Source organism: Pagrus major, chromosome 1 (assembly GCF_040436345.1).
Source record: "Pagrus major chromosome 1, Pma_NU_1.0".
Lineage (NCBI taxonomy): Eukaryota > Metazoa > Chordata > Actinopteri > Spariformes > Sparidae > Pagrus > Pagrus major.
The window spans coordinates 35335306-35356511 of NC_133215.1; the positions used below are offsets into that span (position 1 = coordinate 35335306).

The window sequence follows — 21206 nt, forward strand, 5'->3', positions numbered from 1 at the left end:
AGGAAAGCAAGCTCACCTTTGTTGCTGAAGTCATCGATCATGACAATCTCAGCCAGGTATCTTCTGGGTGTCCTCTTGATGACACTGTGGATGGTTCTCATCAGTGTGGACCAGCCTTCATTATGGAAGACTATAATCACACTGGAGGTCAGCAGATTCTCATCATAATGCCAGTATTTACACCTGGAGAGGTGGGGCACAATGCCAAGAGTATATCAGTTACATTCATTCTGAAATGTTACAGGTTCCCATTTGAAAAGTGCAAATATGCAACCAGATGTCACTGTGCAGAAATACAGTGGGGCAAAAAAGTATTTAGTCAGCCACCAATTGTGCAAGTTCTCCCACTCAAAAAGATGAGAGAGGCCTGTAATTTTCATCATAGGTACACTTCAACTATGAGAGACAAAATGAGAAAAAAAAATCCAGAAAATCACATTGTCTGATTTTTAAAGAATTTATTTGCAAATTATGGTGGAAAATAAGTATTTGGTCAATAACAAAAGTTCATCTCAATACTTTGTTATATACCCTTTGTTGGCAATGACAGAGGTCAAACGTTTTCTGTAAGTCTTCACAAGGTTTTCACACACTGTTACTGGTATTTTGGCCCATTCCTCCATGCAGATCTCCTCTAGAGCAGTGATGTTTTGGGGCTGTCGCTGGGCAACACGGACTTTCAACTCCCTCCACAGATTTTCTATGGGGTTGAGATCTGGAGACTGGCTAGGCCACTCCAGGACCTTGAAATGCTTCTTATGAAGCCACTCCTTCGTTGCCCGGGTGGTGTGTTTGGGATCATTGTCATGCTGAAAGACCCAGCCACGTTTCATCTTCAATGCCCTTGCTGATGGAAGGAGGTTTTCACTCAAAATCTCACGATACATGGCCCCATTAATTCTTTCCTTTACACGGATCAGTCGTCCTGGTCCCCTTGCAGAAAAACAGCCCCAAAGCATGATGTTTCCACCCCCATGCTTCACAGTAGCTATGGTGTTCTTTGGATGCAACTCGGCATTCTTTCTCCTCCAAACACGACGAGTTGAGTTTTTACCAAAAAGTTCTATTTTGGTTTCATCTGACCATATGACATTCTCCCAATCCTCTTCTGGATCATCCAAATGCTCTCTAGCAAACTTCAGACGGGCCTGGACATGTACTGGCTTAAGCAGGGGGACACGTCTGGCACTGCAGGATTTGAGTCCCTGGCGGCGTAGTGTGTTACTGATGGTAGCCTTTGTTACTTTGGTCCCAGCTCTCTGCAGGTCATTCACTAGGTCCCCCCGTGTGGTTCTGGGATTTTTGTTCACCGTTCTTGTGATCATTTTGACCCCACGGGGTGAGATCTTGCGTGGAGCCCCAGATCGAGGGAGATTATCAGTGGTCTTGTATGTCTTCCATTTTCTAATAATTGCTCCCACAGTTGATTTCTTCACACCAAGCCGCTTACCTATTGTAGATTCAGTCTTCCCAGCCTGGTGCAGGTCTACAATTTTGTTTCTGGTGTCCTTTGACAGCTCTTTGGTCTTGGCCATAGTGGAGTTTGGAGTGTGACTGTTTGAGGTTGTGGACAGGTGTCTTTTATACTGATAACGGGTTCAAACAGGTGCCATTAATACAGGTAACGTGTGGAGGACAGAGGAGCCTCTTCAAGAAGAGGTTACAGGTCTGTGAGAGCCAGAAATCTTGCTTGTTTGTAGGTGACCAAATACTTATTTTACCGAGGAATTTACCAATTAATTCATTAAAAATCCTACAATGTGATTTCTTGGATTCTTTCCCCCCATTCTGTCTCTTATAGTTGAAGTGTACCTATGGTGAAAATTACAGGCATCTCTCATCTTTTTAAGTGGGAGAACTTGCACAATTGGTAGCTGACTAAATACTTTTTTGCCCCACTGTAAGTGGAACTTCCTCCTAGTTAACTTTTCTGAGCCAAAGGCATCCCAGAGCAGCTGACATGCTAGACCTTGAGGCTAACATTAGCTAGGATACTACTGTTGACAGAAACGTAAAATGCTGAATCCAGTTCCTGCTGAAGAATAGAAAATCTGAGTTACTGCAGTAAGTTGATGCACCACAATATTTCTTTTGTCTACATCTGCCTCCCCATTAGATTATGTGAGGTGGAGCATTACTCCCTCTGGTGCCATAACCTTTCTATAGAGTGTGATGTGCCAATATTTTAAAATATTGTAGTGCATGCATATTTAAGGTTAAGGTTAAACATTAATATTAATATTGAATATTGCGTGTACAAATTTGCACCAAATTTGACACTGCACTTCCTTGGGTCCTCAGCAACAAACATGCCAAATGCGAGGCTGGATGAAGAACGGACGGACAGACAGACATTCCTTGCTTTATAGTTAGATGTTCCATTAATTTACAATCACCTAAAACAATAATCGCTGTTTTGTTACCTAAGAGTCGTCATCTCTGTAAGTTGACTTATAACAACAATCAATCACATACACACTTCTTTCCATTTCTCTTACCATTTTTCTGTTCTTTTCATCAGTACAGTGGGATACCAAGCTACTAGCTATGAAGGAAGATGATATCCCCATTATTATTCTTCAAAGCTCTGATTGGATGACTGTTTCTCAAACTGGAGGAAACAGCTGTCAATGATCACAACAACAGAACCAGGCTCTCTTTGGATTTGCTTTGTATAAAAACTACTACTACTTAATTCAAGACTTGCCATGAGAGGTGGAAGTTGTATCACAATTAAATGCTTCTCTTAGAGCTGTTATAAAACTTTCCAGAGTTTTAATTAAAAAAATTCTTTTTCCAGTCTGAACATCCACTAACTCATTAAGTTGGTCTTAGACAGACTACTGACACAGAAGATCACCTGTCTGCCCTCATAAAGCTAAACTGTCAGTGCACTCATTTCAGCACACTGTTAGTGATATGATAAAACATAACACACAATTTTGTAAGGCACCATAGATATGGACACACCCTTAATACACAATGATAATGAATGTGTATCTGTCTGCTAGTCTTGCAGTGGAAGGTGTGTCTGGACAAACAGTTTCACGTGTCATTCACTTGTGGATTCTTAGCATTGTAATGTTTAAACACAGCATGTACACTGCTGTTGAAGAAAGACAGAAGAAAGAAAGAAAATGGTGACATCAAGTGGCGCAGATCTGACATTTAAATGGGTCTATACTCAGTTTTTACTCATTTGAACATCGCCAGATATATTAAACTTCAAGGGACCTTAAAACCTCCAACTTTTTTCAGCCAAACTCTCTACTCGTATTTTCACTTTCGCGGGCCTGGGCAACAGAAATCGTGACGTAAGGGTAAGGGCAGGAAAATCTGGTGACGCAACCAGGAAATACTCCGAAGGCTAGACCGTCCAATTTAACAAAGGTTGACGTGGCTTTCAAAGGTACCTCCGAAGCCACAAAGGCCGCGTCCGCACCCCCTGAACTGGGACACACTACTGTTTTGATGACTTTCAACTTGACTTGCCAGAAAATAAGTGACTTGATATCATACTTGGACTTGGAAATGTAAAATAATCATGACTTTACTTGAGACATGTTGATACGAATGACTTGTCTGTGCTCATTTTTTGTTTTCAGTTCAACAATGCAATGAAAAGCAGTGGTCTTATATTGGAGGGTAAAGGAGGGTTTTTTGATGCCTTCCTGTCCTTTTAGGCTAGATATTTTCTGTGTTTAATGCTGGATGTTAACATAGAAGCAATGGTAAAAAATAGTGGAGTCACTTGAGGACTGAGCCCTCTTATTTTACAGCTTATGATAACCCTGGGTGGAATCAGTGCAGAAAAGTGATGGCAAACAATGCATCCATGATGTTGTAATCCAAAGTACCGGTTAGATCGTCCTGTTTACTCTGTCTCTATCAAAACAGATGAAGCTGGTTTGTTCAGTGGGGTGTGTAGGAGTCCCACCTTCGTGGCTTCTGTGTGTCTTTGGGTGTGCTTCAACCACCACAACCACAACCACCACAACCACAACCACCACAACCACAAGTTAACCATCGGGTAATTGGGCTGGTGTGGATCCACATATTACATAATAGGCGAGCAAGTGACTGAATATATGTGTGTTTATGTGTGTATTTGCAGATTAATGAGTTAAACATTGAAAAACAATTAATGAATTCTTCTTCCTCATTTTGATTGAATCTGTTATTTCTCAAATAACTTCAATCAAAGTGAAGTTTTTGAGAGGCCTCCCACAGCAGCTGACGGTGCTGCCAAACAAAAAGGTAAATATTGTAGCCCTTGGCTAACGTTAGCTAGCATACTACTGTCGACAGAAACATAAAATCTCCACTCCAGTTCTCACTGAAGAATAGAAAACCTGTGTTGACCTCGTCTCCCCATTCATCCAAACTCGTTTAACCTTCTGCCTTTATTTTTTTCTCACTGCAATGCATTACTACATTACATGAAGCCCCAGTGCTGAAGCCACGGCCCTACTGTGACACAGAGCGGTGTTCACTGTTTATTCAAAATGTATTAATATTGAACATGTTGTTAACCAAACCGCACCAAATGTAACACTGCACAAAGCAAGCCTGGAAATACTTGCTTTGTGCAGTGTTGAAAAAGAAAAGGCTGAAGGTTAAACGAGTCTGGATGAATGGGGAGACAAGGTCAACACAGGTTTTCTATTCTTCAGTGAGAACTGGAGTTGAGATTTTATGTTTCTGTCGACAGTAGTATGCTAGCTAACGTTAGCCAAGGGCCACAATATTTACCTTTTTCTTTGGCAGCACCGTCAGCTGCTGTGGGAGGCCTCTTTCATTGGTTGCTGCAGTCCAGCTCTGAAAATATTGATGTAATCATCCAGATTTTGAATAGCAAATATCAAATGTGCTTTATATGATCAGGGCAGCCCTGATCGTCTGTGAGCACTTCAGGAGACTTAAGAGTGGACCTGTAAAACCTTCACATTACCAGATCATCTGTGTCAAACAGCACATTTTATCACACAACTAGTTAGGATAAAGTTGCAAATTGGCAAAGTGGTCCTATAATCCTAATCTAGGGCTGATATCAGGTAAATGAGGTGAACTTGTTGTCAGTATGAACTCACTCTTCATGGCGTATATCACTGATGGTTCTGTCCAGTGAGATCATTTCACTAGCCACCATGTTGAAGCCAAACTCTTTGATGGAAGCCTGGACAGCATCTTTGTACTCAGGACCCAGAACGAAAGGCTTGGCCCCCTCTCCAGGACCGTCAGGGACGCCCTGAGGCTCAGGTTCCTTTGGCTCGAGGTTTCCCAGGATACCTTTCTTCAGTACAGGGCTGCTGTAGATGTGAGTGTGGGGTCTGAATGTCACATACTGCTGCTGGATCACCTGCTTCTGGTTGGGCTGCTGGTCAGGGTTCTGTGGGTTGTTGGCACCTCCTGAAGATGATAACCAGAAACAAAGGTTTACCCAAAAACTGTGACCAACAGAACAACTGGCTTGCCAACCCATTTTGCTGGTAAAAGTCACACAAATAAAACATGTGCATGTGTTTCAAGACCTATCAAACAGCAGTTCACCTGTACACTTGCACCTGCTTTAGCCACTGTCAATAAAAGTCTTTTTCAGGAGAATTACGTAACAGTTTCCTTTCAGTTTAAGAAATGAAACTGTGTGTCTCACCATGTTTGAGTCTGATGGAGTTGAGGTCAACCTCCACCCCCTCCACGTGAGGCCATGGCACCACAGGCTTAAACTGATCTGCTAGGTCTCCTTTGGGCAACAAACTGTCATCCTGTTTGGAGGGTTACAACAGAGGGTATTAGGGTCCTACACAGATACACATAAGAAATTAATCCGATAATAATACCATGGTTGAATTTGCTGGGACAAAGAAATGAATGAGAAATAATAAAAGTCAAGTTACAGTGAGCATGACAACACAACACATTTGGTTTAGCACAAAGCAGCTACATGTATCATTTGGGAAGATTAATTAGAGAGATACGATCCTGTGACAAGCAGTAGCCACAGAAGGAGTGAGTGCACATCATGTTCTGTGGGTTTGTAATCATGAATAAACCTATGGAACTTTTAAAGGCTCATTTTGCTTTCATTTATGTGTTTGAAAGGGCGCACCTTTACTGAATAGAGTCTGACCCAATCTCACACAACCTAAAAACATAACACAAGGTTGATCTTACAACAAGGCGTTAATGATTCAATCAGTCTGTTGTAGGATGATGATCAATATACAAAAGAAAACTGAAATGGCTTTGACAGGAATAAAATTAAATGAAGAAGCCAGTAGTACCCGCTAACACTCTGCACACTGAGCTTCATTTGATCTTCTGTCAATGACAAAGTATTTTCCAGGTGCTTTTATATGCATTGATCATTATTTTGATAACAACCTGCTCCAAAGCAGGTTAGAAGTGCAGCAGAAGTTACCTTGGTGGTGTACCGCCCTAAGAAGTGAACCACTGTTGAATTCCTGAAAAAACAGTTAACCCTGAACCCTATGGGGGTTTACTGTGAGTGAACCCCCATAGCTTCATAGTACAGGCTTCAGGATATTCAGCCTCTCCTCTCCTCTCCCTCTGTGTGTTTGGTTCTTTCTCCTATCAGTGTGAATGGGGTGTTTGTGTAGGCTGTCCTCTTCAGGTCTGTTTGGTACCTGAAGATGGTCACATCCTCCTGGTCCTACTCTTCATATATATTTACCTTCTATGAATAATGGTGTCCTGATTGTATAACTTTAATTTGACTATGTTGGTCTGCTCTGTACATATGACTGTTTTATATGTCTGTCTGTCTGTCTGTCTGTCTGTCTGTCTGTCTGTCCATCTGTCCTGGGAGAGAGACTCCTGCTCTGTTGCTCTTCCTAAAGTTTCCTCATTCCTCATTTCAATATATTTTCAGATTAGAAGCAGCTAGTGTTGATGATAGCATCATTTTCAGATGTCGGTAGCACAACATAAGTACAACATCCATTAAAAACACAGTAAGTACCTCTTCAGAAAATACCCACACCATAAACCAATAGGCTACTTGCTATCCTTGCTTTCAAGTAAATGTTAGTTGTGACATGTTTTCCGTAGCAAATACAAGAGGGAACATAATCTGATGGTCTCATTTATATAACAATTAAGTTGTTGATGATAACTGATCATTCAAAAACTGTCTTTATAAAGTTTCCATCATGGAGCTGTTATCTTACAACACAGTTCCGCCCTGTGGTGACATATGCGGATATGTATCCTGGAATGATGTGTGTGATTTAGATTTGATTTGTATTGTCAATAGTAACAATGCATGTGACAAACGAGGGACGATACAACTGTACCTTACATCCAAATGGGTCTATCCATTCAAATACAGTAGCAAGCCAGCTAACCTAGCGTTTGTGGCTAGCTAGGAACCAATCTCCATGACAACCAATGTAGTAAAGCTAGCCCAACAGCTGAATGAAAGCGTGTCTCGTACTTAGGTACATTAGGAGTGATGGTTTTGCTGATGAAGATGCTAATGTGCTACTACGACCCCCTCAGTGTCCAGTCACATTTGCTAAATTTGTCATACATTTATGGCGTGTAGGGTTGGAGATATGCTAGCACTGGTAACTGTTCCCTATACGTCCCTGTTTGACACTGAGGGTTAACTGTTCGCTGTTGTCAACTCACCCGTTTTCCAAAAGGGTTTTCATCGCTGGGTTTCGGGGACAGAGAAGACCAGAGCACCACTAGACCTAGGAACGTCCCAACGACAAGCAAACTCCGTAGAATGAATCCTACTTTCAGCCTCATCTCGGAAGCTCCTCGCTGGTAGTCGTGCAGCCCACAGCTAAGCTAGGTTAGCTGCTACAACACCTAGGAACGGCTAACCGGCTGGTAGGGCAGCTAACGTTAACGACTTGTTATCTGCTGATGTTGCAAGTTTAAATAACAAGGTTGGTGCCAACTCGACGACAGGCAGCGGTACTGCCGCGACTCTGTCAAAAAAATGATTTTGTATTCCACCAGGGTGCCGAAAACTGCTCTTTTCCGGTTCTGATCCCTGTCTCCTCCTTGACAGTTCGTCTTCCTGACCTGCTACTGCTGACACTGCTCCAGCTCCAGCGTAGCAGTCCCCCGCGGTGTGGCTGTGTGAGGCGGAACTATAGCTCACCACTGAAGAGCGTGTTGCCTGATATATTATTGTAACATTTTCAGTCTATTTACCAACATTCCAATTGTTAATATTCAGTGTCAATCAGTTCCTGGCGTGGCTTAGGGTGCAAAATGTCTCGTTCATGCACTCACGGACAAGACAGGTTTGTCCAGGTGTGTTAGGTGGGGTTGTGGTTCATTGTTGTACCTCCACACACCATACATCTGTAGGAATGTAGATCTGACAGTCCTCCGTCATTCCCGTGGAGGGAAGAAAACAGCAGGCCGGTGTTAGGACAATTATGGCCTACACAAGATTGAATATAGAATAAAGGAGAACACACAGGCAGTGCGCAGGGAAGAATAGTATTAATTAAAAACACTGCTAATAGTAATAAATGAGTTTTGAGTGTTTATATATGTTCTGTGACAATCCATTTCAACCCAATCGTCAGATAGGGTAGTTGTGGATCATACTGTAGCTGTGCACAGTAATTCTTTTCACAGCATCACCTCAGGCGTCATTTATCACGTAGATGCCCTTAGACAGTACTACATTGTCAAGCACCACCACAGAACAGGTTTTTGGTTATTTTATGCAAACTATGACTTGACTCAGACTGTCTGACTGCACATTCTTAGCTGTGGGCTAACAGTTGTCCCCAGGATAACTTAGCCCCTTTTCACTCACATAATTACTCCAGTTTTCCCCATCATCAAAAAACACGCACCAGGTTAAATCTCCAGTCAGTGCCCTTGACCAAGGTACAGGAGTGGTGTCAGGAGTTGCCCACTCCTCCCTCAGGATGGATTAAATGCAGAGTACCAGTTTCACAATGTAACCCTCCTCCAGGCTAACAGCTGTGGGTGAGTTGGACAGGTCACTGAGGTCATATCGTGGATCATTTATTGGTATTTACATATACATACAGATAGTTGAAAGCCAGCACATGCCAATGGAAAATACAGTTCAATATTTACAAAATTACATTTTGTGCTTAACCAACAAAATTTGTTCAACGTGTGGATCAGCTATCATTATCACCCAGACAATCATCTGAGAGGAAGCACTGAATGCCATTGAATAAACATAAGGTTTACAGACTGTGCTAGTTATGCCAAAACAAAAACAATGTACAACGCTGATTCCAAAACAGTTTGGATGCTGAGTAAAACATAAATCAGTAAGTGTTCCCCAGCCCCATGCTTGCCTGTGAACAACTGAGCCTTCAGAGGATGCTCCTTTCACACCCAATCATGATACTCTCACCTGTTACCAATCAACCTGTTTACCTGTGGAATGTTCCAAACAGGTGTTCTTGGAGCATTACACATTACATTAAATATATTGTCCTTGTTTTCAATTCTGCCGAAATGCATTAGCTAATTATCACACTTGATTATTACACAGCGTCCAAACATTTTGAATCAGGGCTGTACTTTGTACCAGAGTAAAGTGTGACACTCTTGAGTGTATTTTGATGCAGTAATGTTGTAGTAGACAAACTCGACCATACAGTTCAAATCATGGTGATATGTTAACATGAAATGTATTTAATAAGGATCTTGGCACATCCAAATTCAAAATGTTGAAATAATGGCATCTGAATTCACTGGCATGCTGCATGTGTGCCCATCATCCTACGTGTGCTCCAGATAGTTAGTGAGCAGGGAAGGGAGAGGAAGGACGGGGAGCAGCTTCAGTCTGGATCGACCAATCAGGTTCCTGATCTCGATACGACACAACTGACAGAGACTCCTCGGAGAAACTACAGAAAGACAGAGTGATTTCCTTTCACTGTTTGATAAAGCTTCCAGTGGTTCCATGCATCCATCCACATTAAGAATCACAACAGTAGAGAATATTGCAGTACCTTCAAATGTCTGTAGCAGCTGCTGAGTTTTTCCACCAGGAGGGGCTAGCTCCAAAGGGCGCTGATTGTTACTGTCTCTGATGTTGACATCAGCTCCATAGTCAAGTAACACTGACACCTGATCTGCACTGTCCTGTCTGACAGCTGCATGCAGAGGACTGTCACCTCCTCTGCCTACATTGACATTGGCTCCTAGAGAAGACGAGGAGACAGTAGGACAGGGAGGAGCAGAGGAGAGGGAAATGTTATAAATTAGATTGAATATAAATGTAGTCATAGTGTAGATAGAAAATCAAAGAACTATCACAGAATTTGATCTCTTTTCAGTGGAACAGAACAGAATTGCACCCTTTATACCACAGCACAGAGTTCAGAAGAATATAATGAAATATCACAGTGGACAGCCTAGAGTAGTGCTCCCCAACCTAGGGGCCACAGTCAACAATGGGGTGCTAAAATACTCCTGAGAGGTCACAAGATGATTACAGGGATAAATAGTTAATTACTGCATACTTTCATCTCTTCAGGCCTCTAAAAATTCATCAAATGACACAACCCCTGAAGGAAAAAGCATGCTCTGTGGTTGACCTGATCACAACCTGCGATGAGTGTTCACAAATAAACATTGCTTGATTTAAAGGGGTCACAATCCAAAAGACTTCCACACAACTGTCCATGAGCTTTGGAATCTCTGCAATAATCTGGATATATAGAATAAAAAGAATCCGGGGATGATTTTTGATGGTCAGGAAAACCACCATATTAGTATTAACGTGAGGCTACACTAAAGGTCCAGTGTGTAGGATTTAGTTAGATCTATTCACAGGAATGAAATATAATACTCATAATTATGTTTTCATGTATTTAAATCACCTGAAACTAAGCATCATTGTGTTTTCGCTGTCTTAGAATGAGCCTTTTATATCTACAGAGGGAGTACACTAGCCCAGAACAGACAAACCAAACACTGACTCTAGAGAGGGCCTTTTGCAATAACTGCATGTTTCATGGACACCACAGGTTCACATACAGGCTTTGGAAGAGGAAGGTGAGTAGAGGGGTATTCAGTTGGTTGTAATCTGCAACCTCACCACTATTAGCACTTGTGTCGACAACATAGTGCCCACCATACAAGTCAAGAAGTTTCCCAACCAGAAGCCCTGTATAAACAGTCAGGTACATCACATGCTGCGTGCTCACTCTCTTGCATTTAGGCCAGGCAATGAGATGGAGTACAAAGCTACGAATCACAGCAGCCAAAAGGCAGTACAGAGAGAAGCTGGACAGCTTCTATTCCACTGCTGACTCTGGGCGGATATGGCAAGGCCTTCAGCACATCACAGACCCCCCGCTCCACCAACCGTCTCATCAGGCCAGGTACACAAAGTCCTGAGGAAGATCAACCTCCGCAAGGCAGCTGGACCAGACAACATCCCTGGGCGGGCTCTCAGAGCACATGCCAATGAGCTGGCTGATGTTCTCACCTCCATCTTCAACCTTTCCCTCAGCCACAGCACCGTTCCCTCCTGCTTCAAGACCACAACCATCGTCCCCCTTCCCAAGAAGAGCCCACCCACCTGCCTAAATGATTACAGACCAGTAGCACTCACTCCAATCATCATGAAGTGTTTAGAGAGAGTGGTGCTGACCCACATTCAGAGAAGCACACCGGACACCCTGGACCCCCTGCAGTATGCCTACCGGCCCAACAGGTCCACCTCAGACGCTATCACTGCTGTTCTCCACTATTCCCTCTCCCACCTGGAAAACAAAGACTCCTACATCAGGACGCTCTTTGTGGACTACAGCTCCGCCTTCAATACGGTCATCCCCTACAAACTCACCGACAAACTGTCTACACTTGGTCTGCACCCCACCCTCTGTGACTGGCTCCTAGACTTTTTGACTGGCAGGCCCCAGTCTATCAGGATTGGTAATAGGACTTCAGCCAGCATAATTACAAATATTGGCACTCCACAGGGATGCGTCCTCAGCCCCCTCTACACCCTGTTCACCTGCGACTGTGTCACCTCCCACAAGGACAACATCATCCTAAAGTTCGTGGACGACACCGCAGTGATAGGATGCATCACTGGCGGGGACGAATCGGCCTACAGGAGGGAGGTGGCCAGTCTGGTGTCAGGGTGTGAGGACAACAACCTCACCCTCAACACAGACAAGACGAAGGAGATAATAGTGGACACGAGGAAAAAGAGGAGACCTCATCGACCAATGTACATCCGAGAGCTTGAAGTAGAGAGGCTGAGCAGCTTTAAATACCTGGGCGTCCACATCAGTAAAGACCTCACTTGGTCACTCAACACCACAGGGCTGTTAAAGAGGGCCCAACAGCGGCTGTATTTTCTGAGGAGGCTAAGGAAGTTTGGCATGTCGCCTGGGATCCTCAGCAACTTCTACAGCTGCATTGTTGAGAGCATCTTGACCAGCTGTATCACCGTGTGGTACGGCAGCACTTCTGCTATGGACCACAAACGCCCGGAGAGAGTGGTAAAGACTGCTGTGAAGATCACCAGGACTCCACTGCCCTCTCTGCAGAGCATCTACCACCGCAGAGTCCACAGGAGAGCTGCCTGAGCCTGCCTCCATCCTCAAAGACCCCACTCACCCCCAGCATGGACTGTTCACACTTCTACCCTCAGGCCAGAGGTAGAGAAGTGTTAAATCCAAGACCGCCAGATTAAAGAACTCTTCCTTTCCCACTGTCATCAGACTCCTAAACAGCGAATAGGAGTTTACAACCATGTTAAAAAATTCTACCTCATATAACTGTTTACATTTTGCACATGCATAATTGCACGGCTCAGATTTGCACTGTTTTATTATTATTATTGTTGTTGTTTTTTTCTTTATTTATCACATGTGCCTTGTAAAATTGCTTTATTTTGTATATTTTTGTTGTATATATTTCTTTTTACATTGTTGTCATTCTGTGGACAGCAAAGGAAGAATTTCATTGTACAGAGAAACATGTTTCCTTACTGTGCATATGACAATAAACACTTTGAATCTTGAATCTCTTGAACCACTAGATGACACTAAGTCCTACTCACTGAATCTTTAAGCAATACTTTCTATATATATTTCCAGTATTGTGGCAACACTTTAGTGTTGCCACAATACTGGAAATTCTAACTTTGATACAATACCTTGAAAAATATTGATCGATATACACAGCGAAAATGTATGCAACATTTAAAGATAAATGTAAGATGTCTTGTGTGCTGTGTGTAAAGCACAACAGCATCTAAGTTGATTTAATTCTGTTTGTAGTCTGCTTCCCATCAACTGAAGCTCTGCTGTCTGAGACTCCTCAGGACAGCTCTGAGGGGAATGACTGTAAGGCCAACAACAGGACCACACAATGATCAGCAACAGTGTACTGCATTTTATTTAATTCTTGAGTGATGCTGAAAAGGTTTTTTTTTTTTTTTTAAATGTTGGTGTGTCTGTCCCTCGGGTGCTTCGCTAAATTTGTTGTGTTAGCATGTTTACATAGCACTGCTCTGTTGCATCACTTGCATATGGATATGCTTGCATCTTTTGCCTTTCCTTGTTCATTTGTCTCAAATGCTAAGTATTTCCAAACAGCATTCCTGTTGTTTTCTTTGTCAATCAAAACCAAGCACTGAGACTCTGGACTTTCCATCTTTAATGAGCTAACACTGTGAGCAAATGAGACAAGTACTGTGAGTGAGGGCTACGTGGACACTGCAGCAGTGTGTGTCAACTCACTTTGGGAGAGAAGAGAGAGCAAGGAAGCACAGCTGGTACTGGTTCATTGATACTGTGGAAAATGACTACTGAAACCATTAGGCTTCTAACTGGTTTTAACAGACGACATCACATTACCACAGTCCTAGCTTCCTTTTATTGGCTCCCTTTCCGTTTTAGAATTGATTTTAAGACTTTAGTGATCACTTTTAAAGCACCCATGGGCCTGGCTCCGACTTATATAGCAGACATTTTAATTCCCTACGAGCCAGCTCGCAGCCTTAGATCCTCGGGCGGGGCCCTTCTGACCGTTCCAAAGTCGAGTCTAAAAACCAAAGGTGATCGTGCCTTCGCCATCAGGGCCCCTCGGCTGTGGAACGCCCTGCCTGAGGAGATAAGGCACGCAGTATCGGTAACCTCTTTTAAATCACTTCTTAAAACCCATTTTTATAGACTCGCCTCTATATGTGATGTCGTCCTTTTGCTTTTGCTCTTACTGTTTGAGTTTATTATATTAATTTATTTGTTTTGTTTATTTTACCTATTTGATTTATTTCCATTTCTTTTTTTTGTTTATTTCATTATTTTTTTTCATTACTTCCGTTCACCAGTTATTTGTTTCAAATTGCTTAACTATAAATGCCATTTACTTCGTTTGTCCACGACAATTTTGTTTTGTTTTGTCAAAGCATTTTGTAAACTGTGTTTTTAAAAAGTGCTATATAAATAAAGTTTACTATTATTATTATTATTATTATTTCAAATATTCAAAATCAATCCATAACACTGAATCAAAACATTTAAGTGAAAGGGTTTAGTGGTGCAGACTGGCCCACTTTACAGCATGAACTCTACAAAGCTTTGAGAACTCTGGCTAAAACTGCTAACTTTCTGGACCAGAGAGGTCAAAACAATGGCGGATCAGATTAAACTGTGGGCACCTGCTCCCAGTACAGGAGGTAACACAGGTGTGCTACAAGTTAAAATGGGAGAAAGTTGCATTACCTCTGTGCAGCAGAATCTTTGAGCAGCCTGTGTGTTGGTGAAGACAGCTCATGTAGAGAGGAGAGCCCAGGTGGGACACTTCATAGTCTGGATCAGCTCCATGAGACAGCAGGGACTCTACACACTGGCTACTACCTGCTCTCACACACACACACACACACACACACAGACACACACACACACACAGACAATAATAAAAAAAATGCTTAAGTAAGATGTTTGAACTGAAGTGTGGTTGTATAGTGTAGTTTAAACCCTGCTGGGTTCACTGTAACATCTTACTAAGCAGTGCCTTTGTGCTCTCTGTTATGATGTTTTCACCAGGACTTGACCTTAACCTCAACTGTAATTAAACATTACAACTTGAACCATACATAGTGTCGCAGCCTTCAACAGATCATTTCCAGTTGACAACACTAACATGCAGACGTGAGTTGAGTCATTCAGCCAAAGTCCACCAATTCTGGTGATGTGATGTTTGAGATATTGTGCATAAGAGACATACATCATATACTACATACAAGGTTCCTGCTCTGTGTACAGTCTTTACCTCTCTTGCAGGCTTCGTGCAGGGCCGAGGGGAAGTGTGTGTGTGGCGTGTGTGTGTGTGCTCCATTCTGCAGCAGCAGTTCCAAACAACTGACGCTCGCAGAGACACAACAGTTGTACAGAGGAGTGACACCATCAATGGTAGCAGCATTCACCTAGGCACACAAACATACAGGTGAGAGACACAATACAGTCAGTGTTTCTACTAACACACACACATATTTGCGTATAAATTCAAGAGACACTGTCAGCAGCTGTTTAAACACGGTGTTAATGTGTTTAAGGCTGCACATGCAGTGGACATGTAATAAAGGTGGTGATAAGGAGCATACTTACATTAGCTCCAGCATTTATTAATGCTCTGACACAAGCTACATGTCCTGACAGGCAGGCTTCATGGAGAGGGGTCACATAGTCAATGGTGACAATGTTGGCATGATATCCCTTAAAAGAAAAGTACACAACATTATGACTTTAGTTGTTTAAGAAGCACACAGCTTGCTCCACCCATTCTAGCAGCCAGGAACAACCACAGAAGCTGTTTAGATACTTTTACAAGTGTCTATATGTCTGTTAACTCATGAAACAATGTGGTAATGACTACTGACTAGTCATGGGTCAGAATTTCAACATGTTGACAAGTGTCGTGGCTGGTGTGATCCCATCACAAGATGGTCTCCAGCTTTCATTATATTTTGGAGTTATAGCATCCTGGAAACGAGATTTCAATCTAAAATTATTTTCAGTTCAAAGCTGATGGACCTGATGGAGGAAGTAGGACAGAAATACCTGGTGCTGATGAATGGATTGAGCTGGTGTCATATTTATGGAATGGTGCGCTTTACTTTCAACTTAAGAAGTCAGAGGAAACATCACTTAAGCATAAAGCATACAGCTTGGTACAAAGGTGAACATAAAGTTTCTACCAACTTGCACAGATTTTTTTATTCTTTGACATTCTTCTTTGTCAGCTAGGAGCACAAAAGTTGCGACTGAGAAAATACACTGGACAATACACCGTTCTCGTACCATAAACAAACATGGATGGCAACCAGCCATACTGTGTATGTGCTGACATTTGTGCTGAAAAGGCCAAAAAAGAAGCAAAAAAGATCAGAGTATACTGGGGCCTTACCTGGGCCAGCAGGGTGCGCAGGGCAAGCAGTCGACCCTGGGAAGCTGCTTCATGGAGAGGGGAGCGATCTGCCCAGGACCCTGGACACATACACACACATACACACACACAAACACACACACACACACACACACAAACGCACACATATAGACAAAGACAAAGAGAGAGAGAGAGACAAAAGAACAGTCAATTTTGTTCTGACATAACAACTGCTATGAATCATGTGTGAACAGTTCAGACACCCAGGAGTATTATCAAATAAGACAGTGTGGCAAACAGCTATGGGCATCCTAACACTGAGATGAATGGGCTGAGAGCAAAACACAGAGTGAACTCATTTTCACCTGGATTTTCTTATTTTTCTATAAGACAAAACAGAGAGATGCTTTCATCACATGCAATTGTACATATATTAGCTAGTAGTAAGTAAAGAAGTAAAATAATCTAGTATTTACTTATAGTAGCTGTAGCCACACTCTTTTTTACTTAAAGGAAAGTATGTGCTCAAAACAGAATCTGTGGCAGACCTTCAGCATTGCTCCTTGTGGTTATATTTAGTGCTATGAGCTTCTGTGGCAGCAGTAACTGCATCTCAATATACACCACAGAGACACACACAGTCTTATCTATAACATACCCATATCTCCGTCTCCCCATGGCACATCCAGCCACTGGTAAGTATAAGACATTTTGAATGAAGTGGAAGTAAGAGGACCTCCACACCCTCTGCTGTCCCCACGTCTGTCAGAGACTACCTCAGCAGCCACACTGACAACACACTGCAAATGCTATAAATAGCTACTAGCTAGCTTACTAGCTAACTGAGCAAGTAGCTGGATAACTGACTGACTGCCTCTGCCGCAGGGAGAATATTATCAGTGTATTGAGATTAAACCTAACAGACTAACTTAACCTATCTGTTAGTCACTGACTCTGCTATTAGCTACCAGGGAGAACATGTTAGGAAGCCTTCTCATGCTCATCTAATCTGCTGAGAGTGTACAGTTATAGAGGCAGGCTGCCATATTTAGATGGTCTGTGAGGTCCTTGGCGTCCTCGGCCTCCTCTGGGTGGTACATGCCGGCAGCCATTTTGGAAAGGTCATGAACAACAACAATGCTGATGGCCACAGTAAAGTTTCCCCCTTTTTTACCTCAAACATCAACTACTGTGTCCTTCAATTTGCTTTGTTTTACATCAGTCTGCAATGATCTTACTTAACTCCACATGGTACATACAATTCTTCAAAAAAACTTATTTAAGGGATCCTTATTACCTCCACAGAGAAAGTCATGTGTTCCCTTGTGTCCATGAAAAACTACTGAATGGATTTCCACCAAGCTTGGATGGAGAATGGGTCTCGGCCCAGAATAGACCAGATTCGGAGAAAGATTCGGAGAAATAGATGGATCAAGGAATTTTTTCTCACTTTCTTTATCATTGTCAGATATTGCGTTTTTTAAATTGATTTTGTTTTTACAGTTTCATTTAATTCTCAGGGAATAATGCAAAAAATCTGGTGTATTTAAGAAGTTGGTTTCTATGAATGACTACAATTTGATGCAGATCCCAATAAAAATCTGGATTTAACAGATTTAAACATGTTTTATCTGATTTTGTACTGATTGAATTAAAGGGGACTGTTGGGCCTTGGTGGAGGTATGCTCCCTTTTGAGTGCCATTCTGGTTAATAATGTTTCTGTATGTTATATGTTTATGTAGGGAAAATTCAATATTGGTTATTGGGCTATATTTTAAAAAATGCCAACTAACAATAGATTGAGCCTGACATGTATTTACTGCACCAAGGGGATGATTGCTCTCCACCTTTTAAAACTCTCAACCCACATGAGCAAGTATTTTACACCCTGTGAATCTGTTGTAGTTATTATTACATTGTGTAGTTATGTTGTGAAAGTAAGCACAATTCAGAGCTGATCAGTGTTAGAGATATTGTATTTTTGGAGGGCAGCCTTGCACCATTTCTATCAGCTTTTACGCCTCCATTATAGACTACATACATAAATAAGCTCATGTTTTTTTCCTGTGTTCCTGGTAGTTGCTTCAATTAAAAATGAAAGTGATACGGATGTTTTGAAACAGTAGCACAGACAACAATACCACTTGGAAACACAAGTCTGTTTCCACTTTAAATGGACAGATACAAACTGTAAAATAAACCCTATTTTAGTTTGTATCTATTTTACCTTTATTTCATCAGGAATATTAGCAATGAGATTCAGAATCTCTTATACAAGGGGGTCCTGGCTTGGACAGCAGCATAAAAAAAAATCACATAAGGAGAGAAGCTAATTATATTAAGACAATGAATTTACCGGCGTTCAGTAACAGGACATGTGCATTCAGTGCTCAAATAGCCATTAATCCTGTTCTTATAATCTTCCATGTTTATTGTAACTTACACCAGGAGGAAGGTGCAAAAACTTTAAAAGCACTTTGACCAAAGACAGTGCAGGTTTGAGGAATGACATATATGATTTGTCCACATGACTGAAGATTGCAGCTGTTGGCATTCAGTAGAGACACAAATGTGGAGGCAGTTCATGCAATATGGCCTTCTTAAGAAAAATGTACCAATGTTCCGATCTACGATTGCACAAAGAAGACCAAGTAACTCTCTCGTACGAGCTACAGTGATGCAAACAACACAGCTAGCTGACAGTAAGGGCCCACTTAACACCATGTGCCAAGTTAATACATGAATATAATCTACAAATGGGCTGCAGCAGCACGAAGCCCAGCCTTATCTTCTTTACTTTCCTCCTTTTGCTTATTCCAAGTGAACTCTTCTGCTCCTGTCTCTAACCCACCCCCACACCTTTTCTCTCACTGTTCATGAATAATTTGAGTATGGTCAGAACATGTGAGCTGCAAGCCTTCACAGCAGAAAGGTAAAGAATACAGGCTGATGGATTGGTTTGATATTGCCCAAAAGTCACATATGATTTTGTCATTATGATCCACTTCTGACATGACGAATGTGAAAGCATCCTAATTAGCTACTTCTTAACTGTATGACTGTCTAAGCTAAATAATCCTGAACTGACCATATTATGATATTCAAATCCAATTTAATTCCTGAATATTATAATAATCTATAATTCTAACCTTATTTGTCTGCTTTTTGGCAGACCACATTTCATTAAACATCATACATCAGGAATTAACTTTTACAGCACTGCAGGGCAATTCAGAGCCCCCTGTCAGGCAAGGCACTCCTGAAAATTTGCTGCAGACACTTTTGAGAATCAAATATATTGGTCCCACCCCCACCATAATCTAATCTGCCAAGATGCATTACAACTTTGTCAGACATTGTGAAAAGCAGTCAACACTGCAGGGTCAAGGTGTGCCTCTGTTAATCATGATATTCTACTAGGTCAACAGATAGTGCTTGCAGATAGTGAGGACTTTAAATGCTCAAGGAGAAACAGAAAGTGACATGATCAGGGGGAGTGCTACACAGGTATTTGCAGTCAGAAGAACCCATGCCATTCCAGTACTAAGCTTTTGGTTAGAGACCATCCTGAATACACAATGAAAAAGCTTCACAAACCTGAGAGCTCAATCATTTATTTCATGCCTTTAGCATTCCTAACGCTCAATAGTAACCATCGTTCATAAATAGTAAATGTACACTTAATGTAACTTTTGTTAATAGTCACTTTACTGTTAACAAACAATTAAATGTTGTTTACTTTATTAAGCAATTATAAAGTATTATGAACATCAGTTGCAACTTTACAATAAACAACTGCTTAATAAATGGTTTATAAAGCATTTCATTTTTGTTAACAGTGAAATAACTATTTACTAAAGTTTAATAACTATAAATGTTATGATTAAAAAGTACCCAATTCAATTTGAAAGAATGATCATTCAAAAGAGAAAGCATTTCACTGTGCACCGTCTATTGCTCTAATACTGTAATGCCAGACAGGACATATCAGAAGTAGCTTTGACGAGAGTTGAGGCCTGATCATCACTGTATTTTTTCAGGTTGGTGAAGAATCAGGCTGTCAGCAGTCCCCAGACCAGCATCAGATGTCAGACACACTGGAGGCTTTAGCCCACACAGCTGCCAATAACTAAACAATGTGATGTTATTTACACGCCTCCAGTGGCCTACTTTATTAGAATATATACAACTACACAATATTTTCGAGTTCTGACAATCTGTTCTACCTGCATCATAAACAGCGTGTGCTTTAACCACAGCACAGCAGTGCACCGACCTTGGCTTGTCAGAATACCCCAGCAGGCCTTCTTCCTCTCCGGGACGTGCTCGGGCAGTGGTCCGGGCTCAGCGCCTCTTTTCCGGGACATCTCCGGAGCTCCAGACGCAACCTCTGGCATGTTCCCCCGGCCGGACCTCACGCGCTTATCGCTCCAATAACACGACTGCAGCAGAGCAGAGCAGAGCGGCGCGAGGCAGGGCTGAGCGCGAGCGGAGCAACCGGATTGGCCCAACGGCTTTGTTGTTGTTGTGCTCAGCGCACATGACCATCTCACATGCGCCCCCACGTGTGGACGACGGAGACTATTTTCGTCCTTCAAGTGGACAAAAGCTGGCCTCCACACAGCTTTCAGCCCTGTGTGTGTGCTGTGTGTGCGTGTTGTGGAGCAGGGAAAGCATATCTGACTACAAACACACACAGTCTGATCTTTACAGGAGCACTCAGTAGTTTAGGTGAAGAAATGTTAGTGAGCAGAGAAAGGTTGGAATTGGCAGATTTTTTTCTGCCTGAACAGACTAAATAAACAAACGGTCT

At 42.1% G+C, this 21206-nt stretch overlaps 2 protein-coding genes across 3 annotated transcripts in view; both read right to left on the reverse strand.

Moving 5' to 3' along the window:
- Positions 1–8060, reverse strand: part of galnt7 (UDP-N-acetyl-alpha-D-galactosamine: polypeptide N-acetylgalactosaminyltransferase 7) — a 20306-nt gene extending 12246 nt beyond the window's left edge. The window contains exons 1-4 of one of the 2 annotated variants that reach the window (XM_073476658.1): positions 7654–8060; positions 5654–5765; positions 5091–5409; positions 17–183 (exon numbers count right to left, since the gene is read on the reverse strand). In XM_073476658.1, coding sequence (XP_073332759.1) covers positions 17–183; positions 5091–5409; positions 5654–5765; positions 7654–7776 — 721 coding nt within the window. In that variant the 5' untranslated portion in view covers positions 7777–8060. The remainder of the gene's footprint in view (positions 1–16; positions 184–5090; positions 5410–5653; positions 5766–7653) is intronic. The other variant, XM_073476666.1, reaches the window with a different exon arrangement.
- A 943-nt stretch (positions 8061–9003) lies between these two features.
- On the reverse strand, positions 9004–20815 carry asb5b (ankyrin repeat and SOCS box containing 5b). The gene is made up of 7 exons (XM_073476678.1): positions 20670–20815; positions 16414–16493; positions 15615–15722; positions 15280–15433; positions 14730–14864; positions 9993–10184; positions 9004–9887 (listed from the first exon to the last, which is right to left on the reverse strand). The coding sequence occupies exons 1-7, from the start codon at positions 20788–20790 to the stop codon at positions 9760–9762; spliced, it is 918 nt and encodes a 305-aa protein (XP_073332779.1). The 5' UTR covers positions 20791–20815; the 3' UTR covers positions 9004–9759.
- Between the last annotated feature and the right edge of the window lie 391 nt (positions 20816–21206).